The sequence below is a fragment of the Miscanthus floridulus genome, chromosome 11 (genome assembly GCF_019320115.1).
Source record: "Miscanthus floridulus cultivar M001 chromosome 11, ASM1932011v1, whole genome shotgun sequence".
Taxonomy (NCBI): Eukaryota; Viridiplantae; Streptophyta; class Magnoliopsida; order Poales; family Poaceae; genus Miscanthus; species Miscanthus floridulus.
The window spans coordinates 59,657,522-59,668,245 of record NC_089590.1 but is presented as its reverse complement, the minus strand read 5'-3'; the positions used below and the strand labels follow the sequence as shown (position 1 = coordinate 59,668,245).

The following is a 10,724-nucleotide window of genomic DNA, read 5'->3' as shown; positions in this document are numbered from 1 at the left end:
ATCACAACACCTAAAGGTATCTAGCGATGCAGCGCTATATCTGGCAACTCATAATAGTCATCTAATTTGTCAACGGATGAATCTCTCCTAATCAACTTAAAAAGTTGCAACCGCTGCGGCTGAAAGCTCAAGCAAATACCCCCAATATCTAAGGGCAGCCCCAACGGGGGCATATGTTTCCGTTAGCCTAGATAAAGCTGATCTCCACCTCATGAGATGAGGATACCAAACTCATGCATGTCACCTTCAACTCCTCTCCACTTTTGTTTGAGTGTATCTCTCCCCTTGAAACCATATGCTTTTGTGGTGTGTCAGACCAAGCTATCGACACCTTTGCAGTCTGCTCTGAGTATCTATGAAGCCACTACCACGCATGACATGGAGGCACAATGCTTATGTGGACATTGAGGCATATGTCCACCGTGGTGCATTGGGAAAGGCCTAATAGACATAAAGACCTTTTTGTCTCTCATTACTCCTTTCTACACATATCTCTTTAGACAAAACAGTCATGTATTCTAGACAATTCTAACAGCCTATCAGTTGGTGGATCAAATAAAACCCAACAAATACTAATTATGAGTTATTAACCAACTAACTATTAGTCGATAATAAATCAAAATAGGTTAAGAAACAACTATATTTAGCTAGTTGGGTTCCGACGATGTCTTAATAATATAGCACCAGCAGACATCTCAAGAAAGAGTACAAAAAATTTCTTTAGCCAAGGAACTCCGGAGAAGTGGAAAAGCGCAGGGACTTGCAAGCATTTTCCTCGAGCGCAAAAGCGCCAGACCACGAGGAAAACATAAACGCGACGGAAGCTGAGGAGCACCCGCCTACGGCCTACTTCCGCTCCTCCTCTCCCACGGCCACGCACACCTTGACGACACCTCCCCCTCCCGCGCCACCGCCACCGCGCTCGCGACCCCCACCTCCTCCCGCCCTCACCCGAGATCTCCGCGGCGACCTTCCTCGCCGCTCAGCACACGCGGCGCGCGAGCGGAAGCGTGCCGGTAGCGGAGCCTGCACCGACCCCGCCGAGCGGGATTCGCCGCGCGCGCGCGCGCGGTGAACCGGTGACTAGGAAGGCGGGGCTAGATCCACGTCTCCTCGAGATCTCGCCACCACGCTTCCGCATCTTCCCGTGATTCTGTGGTACAGTCTCGCGCCAGCGCGCTCTCAGATCTCTTCGCTGCTCGGATTGTTTTGCGATTTTCGGAGTTATTCTTCGTGACTGCTGATTGGGCGGCAATCAGTTATGGACACGGAGGCGGCATATGATCGTGAATTAGCTGTGTCCGCAGTTTTTAGTCCATTTATGCTGAGAGTTACTGGCGCTGTTTTTTTTTTGGTGATCTGGTGTGGGTAGCAGGTGCTGACGGCTGCTTATATAGTTATATTGCCGTTTGCGTTTTCAGCGTTCAGGGTAATGATACGTTTTGATGAATGAACTAGCAAAAATGCTGTGAAATTTAGAGGGAACTGCTAGTTATTACTCTGTTTGCTATTGTGTTTTGGCTACAGGTATTGACGGGGACTGTTCAGAGCTCACACCTATAGTCTGGGCTGCTGATCCTGGTCGGTTGGAGGAGATGCAAAGGAATGGCGTGCTGGAATGCAGCGTTTGTCACTCCAAGGTGGCAGTTCCGAGCCCCAGGAGTGTGTCGAGGGCATACGACAAGCACCGCAGCAAGATATCATCCAAGTACCGTGCACTTAATGTCCTTCTCGTGTCTGGGGACTGCATCTTGGTTGGCCTCCAGGTGGTTCATTCTCCCTAGTTATTTATGACTTAGTGCCCAATCAATGAAATCCTTGGACAGGCAGTTTGACAGCATTAATCCTAGCAATAACGTCATGCATTACCGTTCATACCTATATGATATGCTTGTTTGAATATAGCAAATCCCATGTAGGTAAAGCTAAACCAGGGAATGAGTATAGATAATTCTACTTGTTTGGCCGTGCTTGAAATTTATTAGTAGATCTGAGTAAGGTTGTTTTGGAAGTAAATAGTAATTCTCTAGCACCCCATGCATATTTAATCTAGTTAATCATGCACCACATTGTAATATGCGTATTGTCACAACTTTGCTAACAGTTATCTTTGTTTTGCAGCCTATCCTAGTCTTCATGTCGAAGGTTGATGGGAAGTTTCAGTTCAGTCCTATCAGCGTTAACTTTTTGACAGAGGTTGCAAAAGTTTTTTTTGCCATTGTAATGCTAATAATTGAGGTTAGTTTGTGTTCATTCATGCTTTCCTCAAGAGTATGTGCTTTTATTCATGTTGGGTGTGTACAGCCCTGCTGTGAAATATAGATCTTTTTCATTTATGGTTTGGGGAGCTGGGAAGGTGTTGTAAGAAATTATTTTCAGTAGGCCAGTGGCACATCTACTGATTAATTTTGATGACTTCCATGCAGATCTCGTTGTGTGGAAGTGTTTCCCCTAACTTTATTACTATTCTATTTTGCAGTCTAGAAAACAAAAGGTGGGGGAGAAGCCGCTTCTGTCACTTTCTACCTTTGTACAGGTGATTTTATCTTGTCTAAAAGACAACACATGTACCTGTGCTCATATACGATACTTGACTTCTGGTTCTCATTTTAGACAAGCATTTTTGTTGTTGTTGCTTCTATTCATTTGCATTTCCTTTGGCGAAGCACTGCTCATTTTTAGGTTAATCTTTGTGTCCTACTGCCTTGCTTCGGCTTTCCTGTATTATTATATAAATGTTTTTTTTATCTATGGAACTGTGCTTTATATTTCTTTTTTCCCCTTTTTGACCATGACACCTGATCATTTGATTCTTACATGTTTTCTTGTGTAGGCAGCTCGTAATAATGTACTCTTAGCTGTTCCGGCTCTCCTATATGCCATCAACAACTACCTAAAATTTATCATGCAGGTAAAGTTCATTGAACTGGCTGAGATAACATTCACTTGTATGTACCCCTGTATTTCATGGTGCAAACACTTTTGCATGAAGTGCTATAGTTTTATAAGTTATTTCTGTTAAATATGCACTTTAGTCTTTATGTAAAAGAATTTCTGGCAAATTATGTGAACGGTACTACTATCACCTTATTGTACCATACTGATTTATCTCTTGAATATATTTTTTCATGGCTCTTTTACCTGTGTCTTTGCTCTTTCTCCTTGTCAATGAAGGATAAAGGCAACATAACAGATGAATGAAACATTTTAGTTGACTAGTTTTCAAGGTTCATCCGTCATTATAACATCAAGTCTAACATATCCTGTTACATGTTAATCCATGGGCATTCATGTAGTATTGTCTTGACTAGATTTTGGTCTTGCTGTATGATGTTGTTTTGTACTTCCAACGCAGTTATACTTCAACCCCTCAACTGTGAAGATGCTAAGCAACCTGAAGGTACTTGCTAGTGTACTTCCATCTTCACATGTTTTGTTCTTGTACCATGTATGAGTACATGTGCATCTGTGCATACTCTTAGTGAATTCACATATCTAACTCCTTTGCATGAAAAAAACAAGGTTGCTAATATTGCTACTTTTGACATCCAATCCAGGTGCTTGTCATTGCTGTTCTCCTAAAAATTATCATGAGAAGAAAATTCTCTATAATTCAGGTAAGACTGATGTCATCATTGTATTACCATTGCATTTTCTGAGTGAGGAAACATATTATGTTGATAGCTTGATGGTAACATCATAATCTTAGTTTGGCTGTTTGTACACAACCGAAAAGATTGTCTCATTGATGTGTTTTAAGTGGAACACTTATGACTAGTATAGTAGATCCATTTTTCTTCAGTTTTTTCATGGCCTCTGACCTCTGTACTATTTTAATAAAGAAAAGTTATCTTGGCAATGTCTAATCCTCCCTGTTTTATCGTATGACTATCAGTGGGAAGCCCTTGCCCTATTGCTTATTGGAATCAGTGTCAATCAACTACGCTCTATACCTGAGGGAACCAATGCTTTTGGTCTTCCAGTCACCACTATTGCATACGCATATACGCTAATTTTTGTAAGTTTGTACAGATTGGTTTCATTTATTTGTCTTCATATATCTGCACAATTGGTGGATGCAGAACCTCATGGATACACATTCCTGTAAATTTTTAGGTTTCTGTCCCATCATTTGCCTCTGTCTACAATGAGTACGCTCTAAAAAGCCAGTTTGATACAAGCATCTACCTTCAGGTGGTTTCTCTTTTAAATAAATTCAGCTGCCTTTCCTAAGTTTTACCTTTATGTGATATGATTTAAACACCATTTCTCTACCATGTTTTTCCTCAATTTCTTGACTTGTCTTAATTTCTTGACCATGCCCTCTCTTTATTCCACTAAGTATTTACGTAATTTGCAGAATCTGTTCTTATATGGTTATGGTGCAATTTTCAACTTCCTTGGCATCTTAGGAACTGTCATATTTCAAGGTACAGTATCTTATGTGAAAATATATTTCTTTTTCTACTGATAAGTAAGGCATTAAGAAGCGGTAAAATATGGGCACTGGTGCCACAATTTCCTTGTGCACATTAACCAATGTTATTTCATAGACTATATGGGCAGCCAATGGTAAAATAGGTTCCTCCCTATAGTAAGCAGCAGTTCCCAGGTTGGATTATTAGTGGTGCACTGGTGCTTTTGGAGGTTATGACAGGGTGTCTTGCTTAGAGCTTTATGTATTGATGAGTTTGTTGTGTAGCAATTTGTAATGCACAAATGCTGAGAATCATGTGCTTATGTTTTGTTTGTGTGTTGTGACTGTTGTTTATTGCAGTATAAGGTATGAAGTATGATGTACTATGTCATGTTCATTTACAGGTCCAGAGAGTTTTGATATCTTTCGAGGGCATTCGAGGGCAACAATGTTTCTCATTTGTAACAATGCTGCTCAAGGCATTCTCTCTTCTTTCTTCTTCAAGTATGCAGGTAACGGAAGATATGCCCACGAATCTCACTTTTATGATACTAGTTCTTCTGTCTTTTCGTCCATTATGCCCTCTTACCTCGTAGTTCTGAATGATTGACTGGAATAATACTGCAGACACTATTTTGAAGAAGTACTCGTCAACTGTTGCCACAATTTTCACTGGTCTAGCTTCGGCTGCATTTTTGGGACAACCCTTGACCGTTAACTTCCTCTTGGGCATCTCAATAGTATTTATTTCTATGCACCAGGTAACTGTTTTTTTCTTCTTTAGATTGTTTTCCCTCAACTAAACTTATATGAATGCTATTTCTGTTCAGTTTTTCTCTCCACTAGCGAAAGTCAAGGATGAAAAGCCAGCTGGAACAGTTGAGCTGGGAGATACACAAAATCATAGGTAAAGAGGCTGAGAAAAATGTTATTTTCGTACACAATTTACTGGTTCTCATGGCTATTTCAGATGGTACCAAATAAATTTGGTATGGTAAAGGAGCACAGCATAATAACTAAAATATTAGCATGAATTGTTGATATCCACCTGTTCGGGAGGCCGTATCGTATCGTGGATTATTTACTGCTGGCTGGTTTGGTGTGAGAGAAAAATTACGATCGTTTACGAGCAAGCGAACAGGCTGAATGTTGCCCAACATCTAGCCTAATAAGACGAATTCTGTTTCACAGGTCCTCTGAGTCTTCTTTTGTAAATATGACTGCTGGTGCCGCTGATGATGTAAGTGACTCATTTTTTGACTGAATAAATTAAGAACTCACATCTTTTTGTGGAGGTCGTCTCTAATGTCTACGCTGGCACTGGTTTCAGGCAAGGCATCTTAGCGCAACTGATGAGAGAAAACCATTGCTGCCAATTTGAGATTACATTCAAGGTACATTTCATGCTTATAATTTTTTGTTTGTATGTGAGACATTGGTGGCCTGCATGTAAATGATAATTTGTTGGCACTGAAAAATATAAACCTTCTGTGCTGGTATAACGGTCAACAGTTCATCTACATGTTCAAAGTCTTTTTAGCAGTGCACTTTAAACTTACATAGGAACATCTCATTCATAAGGTTTTTTTTATGAAGTCGTTTTATTTGGTTCTGCAGGTAGGTATAGAAGAAACTCTTTTTGCCGAGAGTAGAACAAATGCTCTTGTCAACTGTATAAGGAAAAGAAATATCTATATATGCAGAATTCTGGCCACCTTGTTCCTCTGTTTTCTGTTTTTATACCCCCCACATTTGGGGCCAATATATGGCAATAGGGCCTTATACAAAACTAATGTACTAATGCTTATTATGTACCATAATTCTTTCCCCTCCTTTTCCGGGGCAAAATGATAGTATACAACTTTTGTTGATGACTTTTTTTAAAAAAAAATCGACCTGCGGAGGGAAGGCCTTGTGCAGGTCGAGAAAACCCAGCTGATTTCGTGACCAGCTCCGTCCTTGTGCAATTTTCTTTTTTGTTTTTTCTGTACCTCTTCACAAATTATTCTCAGGAAAAATATATTGTCATTACAAACTAGCCCATTGTTTCATGCATGGCCGTAACCGTAAGCGTTCTGTGCTGCTTCAAGTTTGTATAGTATCCATAGACTGCCTACAGATATAACCGCTGCGCAAACATGGCCAGCTTACATGACATAGAACAGCAAGACATGCATGATATTCACAGCTACAGTGCAAAACTTGCATGCATCAGATCAGACGACGCCCTGCTGGTCTCGCAAGACGGCATAGTTGATCACGCGGGCGACGGTGCCCATGGACGGCCGGTAGTTGGGGTCGTACAGCAGGCACTGCACCGCGATTCTCCCGAGCTGTAGGTGACAACCAGGTCGACATGGTTAGGTTCTGGCGCCATGCCAATGGCTCGCAAACCCAACTAACTACTGGCAGAAGAAAAGTTTTCGTGTGTAAAAGACTAAAAGCTGTATATTATTATGGATCGAGAGTGAGACCTTGAGAGCTCCGGCAGGAGGATACTGACCACCAAGCTTCGGATCGATACATTCCTGAACCCTGTCTTCCGTCAGCATCGGAGTTGCCTGATGCACCACCATGATCAGGAAATCGCCAGAGGTTTTTGCGATTTGGTGACTATTATTAATAACAGATACGTAACAGAAGAGTACTATGTGTAGCACAGTAGCAGCATCGTTTTTCGAGGACAAGACCGATTCTGCATTTCTGCTCCTGCTGCTGTTCTCGTGTTGAACTAGATCATGCGGAGTACTGTACCAAAGACATCATAGCTACTGCCTACTTAACTGCCTTGATTTACAATGGCCCTGTTTGGCTAGCACAGCTAGAGGTTAGAGTTAGTTTCTAGCTCAGGACTAGCCCTGAATTAACTCTAGCCTAAGAGATGTTTGGATACAAGGGTTAAAATGATAATAAATGTGCTTTCCAAATTATTGGTGCGGGTGAAAGTAGAGAGAAAACAGTGGACCTCACCTCAAATAGCCCCAACTAGCCCAAATAATCACCTCTTTGGGGGGATAGTTTTTTAGGGGGGTTAGTTGCAAATAACCCACTCTAGCCCTCCTGTTTGGCTACTTTAGGGCTAGTTGAGCTTCAACTAGCTCTAACCCATGGATCTAAACAGGACCAATATTATTGCTTGTAGCACTTGGAGGGCAAGGTCCATCAATTTTTAATCTGGGGGGGGGGGGGGGGCGCTAGAACTTTCTTTCAGGTCTTCTTGAAGCTGAACAAACAAAACACATTTTGATCAATGTGACTGAATGTCACCTAAATCTTCCACTTGTGTCTAGGAAAGCACCTCTTTCGATTCTCAGCTCGTTAGGTAAGAGAATGGTTGATAATTAGGAGGAAAGACTATGGCTGCAATTATTCCAATTTGGTTTAGCGTTTCTTTTCATTGTTTGATTGATGTGGTCTAGCATTTTGGTTACCTTCAGAAATCCGCAACCAATAATGGTCTCAGGGTCAGGGGTGGGTGGCCTACAAGTACCATACGGAGTACTAACAAATTCTGACCCTTATTTTGCTACTGTGTAGACGGGGCGACTTTGATAATTCTTACCCAGTTCACCAGGCTTCGCTGGCCCTGCGGCAGCGTCCGGTCCAACGGCTTCCTACCCGTCAGGAGCTCCAGGAGAACGATGCCGAAGCTGTACACGTCGCTCTTGTCCGTCATCTGCCCCGTCATGGCGTACCTGAATGAACAACCCCAAACCATGAATCCGTCAGAAACCACCCGACCCGACCCCAAACATCAGCAGCTGCTGCTGCTGCAGCAGCAGCCACAAACAAAGGCACGTACTCGGGCGCCTGGTAGCCGAAGGAACCGAGCGTGTGCGTGGACCGGTTGAGCCTCGCCATGTCCGCGGCCTGGCTGAACATGTTGTAGTCGGCGATCTTGGCCCTGAACCCTTCGAACAGCAGCACGTTGGTGGAGCGCACGTCCTTGTGCGTCACCGCCGGCTGCACCATCTCGTGCAGGTACTCCAGCCCCCTCGCCGCGTCCAGCGCGATGTGCACGCGGTGGATCCAGCTCAGCACCGGCCTGCCGGCTCTGCCCTGCTCCGGCGGCGCCAGCCCCAGCATCTCCCTGTCCCCTGCGTGGTTGGTTGGTTGGTCATGGCGCGCATGAACCGACCGATCGTCAGCGTGGACTCGACTGACTGTGAAGGCAGCCGGTGCTAGTTGCTGGCAATCGAAGAGTGAACCTATCTCTCTGTATTGTACCCACCGTGAAGGACGTCGTGGAGGGTGCCCATGGTGGCGAACTCGTAGACCAGCACGCGGAGGTCGCCACTGATGGTGTACCCGAGCAGGCGGACGAAGTTGTCGTGCTGCAGCCTCGACGCCACCCCGAGCTGCTTGAGGAAGACGACGTTGGACGCGTGCTTGGAGGGCTTCTCCAGCCGCTTGACCACGGCGAGCCTGCCGCTCCGCAGCGTGGCCTGGTAGACCTTGGCGTAGGACCCCTGCCCGATCAGCTTCTCGCCGGAGAAGGACGCGGTGATCTCGCTCAGCTCGCGCAGCGGCACCTCCGGCACCTCCACCGTGATCACCTCCTCTGGGACGGGGCCGCCCGATCCTCTCCGTTTCTCTGAAGCGAAGCACAAGTTTTCGGCGCGTCAGTAACTTATGGACTATGGTGTGGAGGTGGAAAACTGCAGAGTGCTTGGGTTATCAAAGCGTTTGCCGCCGATGTTCGTTCCAAGTGTTCGTCGTGCTGCCAGGTTTCAGAATTTTCATAGCAGAGCAAGCAGTGGCGGATCCAGGATGAGATCAAGGAGGAGGCTAAGTAATGGACATGTTGATTAATAATAAAGATTTAATGATGATTTATGCTTGATGCTACAGTAATTTAACAGGGAATTAAGCCTCACGGGGGGCTGCAGCCCCCCAGGCCCCCCCTGGATCCGCCAATGAGAGCAAGTAACACACACTCACACAAAAGCAAAATAAAGCTGCTTTTCTTTCTTTCTTTCTTTCTCTTTTTTGTGCTGACTGCAGAGCATGAGGATAATCCTTTTAAAACCTAAGGGGCCAGACTATGGGAGCAAAGAAGAACAAAAGAGTGACAAAAAAAAAAGGGTTTCTGAATCGAAAACTGTACTGAGCACACAGACACGTCCGTTACGGCCTAAAAGCAAAACGGAGCACCAGAAAACGTACCGCTCCCAGGATCCGCCGGGAAAGCGTACGAGTTCCTGGCTTGCTTCCTCCCGATCCTCGGGAAGCAGCCGACGTTGCCGCCGTCCCCGCCGTCGCCGCCGAACACGCTCTTGGCGTTCTCCCACCACCCCATCGCCGGCGCACGCAACACACAGCACAAGCGCTGTCGTAGCCGTCGCTCCCACTCTTATCGCTGAGCCGGAGCCGGGATTGCTCGGTGGTTGCAGAAGTTAGCAGCTCCTAGCTAGCGTTGTGACGTGAGCAAGACGCAACGACCGGTGGCTGTCGGCTTATGTATCTCGCACGGAATCCGCTGATGGTTTCGCTGAATTTTTCTCAACCCGTCCCGTCCTGTGGACGGCAACGCTGCAAGAGCGAGTGAGAGAGAGAGAGCAGCAGCAGCTCAGAGGTAGACAAAGTTCCGAGACGAGGCCGGGAAACGGGCGGGCCAGCGATGTGAAGGACGGCCGTGACATCTCTGCGCGAATTTTCTAGGCCGTGGGGCCCAGCGACGGGGAGCAGCTCCGGCCTCCGGAGTCCGGACGGACTGTGTGTACGTTTCTGGATCGAGTCCGCAGCCCGCGCGCACCGCTGCACTGCAGTCTGCACCCACGACTCCCGATGCCTCACGTCGTTTGCTCGTCTCATCCTGCCCGCCGTTGGTCCAGCGCTGCAGCGGGCGTGGCTGAAGCAGCGACATGGCTAACGAGTCGCTGGCGTGCAGTGCCTTCGAGCTCGATGGGCGCTCCGACTGACGCGCTGAGACCGTGCCACGGAATGCGCTTGGTCATCGCGGCACGACATGTCACGTACGGCACGGGTGCGCAGAGGTCTCGGCCGGAGCGGCCCCCGCGGGCGGTGACCGGTGCGAAAACTGGTAGTTCTTGCACGCCTAGACTAGTGGCTAAAAACATAATTTAGATAAGAAACTTGACGATTACCTCGCTACGGCGCGACGCGACCTGTCTTTAGTGTTGGAGCAGAGGTAGTATCGTAATGGTGGTGCGAAAGCTTTCCGTCACTCACATCATTTCGACTAAGGTTAGAAACCTTGGTGGAGCTGACGGTTGCGATCAACCTCATGGCTTGAATTCTAGCCCCCATCTTCTTTAGATAGCGCTGTACGATGGGGGCCCACCAG

At 45.9% G+C, this 10,724-nt stretch overlaps 2 protein-coding genes across 2 annotated transcripts; one reads left to right on the top strand and one right to left on the bottom strand.

The window, feature by feature from the left end:
• Window positions 1-775: 775 nt before the first annotated feature.
• Window positions 776-6,276, top strand: LOC136490887 (CMP-sialic acid transporter 4). Its single transcript, XM_066487092.1, has 16 exons — window positions 776-1,158; window positions 1,528-1,766; window positions 2,122-2,238; window positions 2,480-2,536; window positions 2,834-2,911; window positions 3,356-3,400; window positions 3,558-3,617; window positions 3,896-4,018; window positions 4,117-4,194; window positions 4,361-4,430; window positions 4,822-4,929; window positions 5,045-5,178; window positions 5,248-5,324; window positions 5,609-5,657; window positions 5,748-5,811; window positions 6,035-6,276. Exons 2-15 carry the CDS (start codon window positions 1,596-1,598, stop codon window positions 5,796-5,798), a joined length of 1,218 nt encoding a protein of 405 aa, XP_066343189.1. The 5' UTR covers window positions 776-1,158; window positions 1,528-1,595; the 3' UTR covers window positions 5,799-5,811; window positions 6,035-6,276.
• Window positions 6,277-6,384: 108 nt separating this feature from the next.
• On the bottom strand, window positions 6,385-9,952 carry LOC136490888 (PTI1-like tyrosine-protein kinase 3). Its single transcript, XM_066487093.1, has 6 exons — window positions 9,584-9,952; window positions 8,649-9,011; window positions 8,220-8,514; window positions 7,980-8,112; window positions 6,892-6,978; window positions 6,385-6,750 (listed from the first exon to the last, which is right to left on the bottom strand). Exons 1-6 carry the CDS (start codon window positions 9,714-9,716, stop codon window positions 6,634-6,636), a joined length of 1,128 nt encoding a protein of 375 aa, XP_066343190.1. The 5' UTR covers window positions 9,717-9,952; the 3' UTR covers window positions 6,385-6,633.
• Between the last annotated feature and the right edge of the window lie 772 nt (window positions 9,953-10,724).

Excerpts from the sequence above, each read along its gene's own strand:
- LOC136490887 (XM_066487092.1), top strand. The coding sequence starts at position 1,596 with ATGCAAAGGAATGGCGTGCTGGAATGCAGCGTTTGTCACTCCAAGGTG. Across the intron at positions 2,239-2,479 it reads TTGTAATGCTAATAATTGAG|TCTAGAAAACAAAAGGTGGG; the intron begins GTTAGTTTGTGT and ends TCTATTTTGCAG. Across the intron at positions 3,401-3,557 it reads AGATGCTAAGCAACCTGAAG|GTGCTTGTCATTGCTGTTCT; the intron begins GTACTTGCTAGT and ends CATCCAATCCAG.
- LOC136490888 (XM_066487093.1), bottom strand. The coding sequence starts at position 9,716 with ATGGGGTGGTGGGAGAACGCCAAGAGCGTGTTCGGCGGCGACGGCGGG. Across the intron at positions 8,113-8,219 it reads TTCGGCTACCAGGCGCCCGA|GTACGCCATGACGGGGCAGA; the intron begins GTACGTGCCTTT and ends TTGTTCATTCAG. Across the intron at positions 6,751-6,891 it reads CTCCTGCCGGAGCTCTCAAG|CTCGGGAGAATCGCGGTGCA; the intron begins GTCTCACTCTCG and ends TGTCACCTACAG.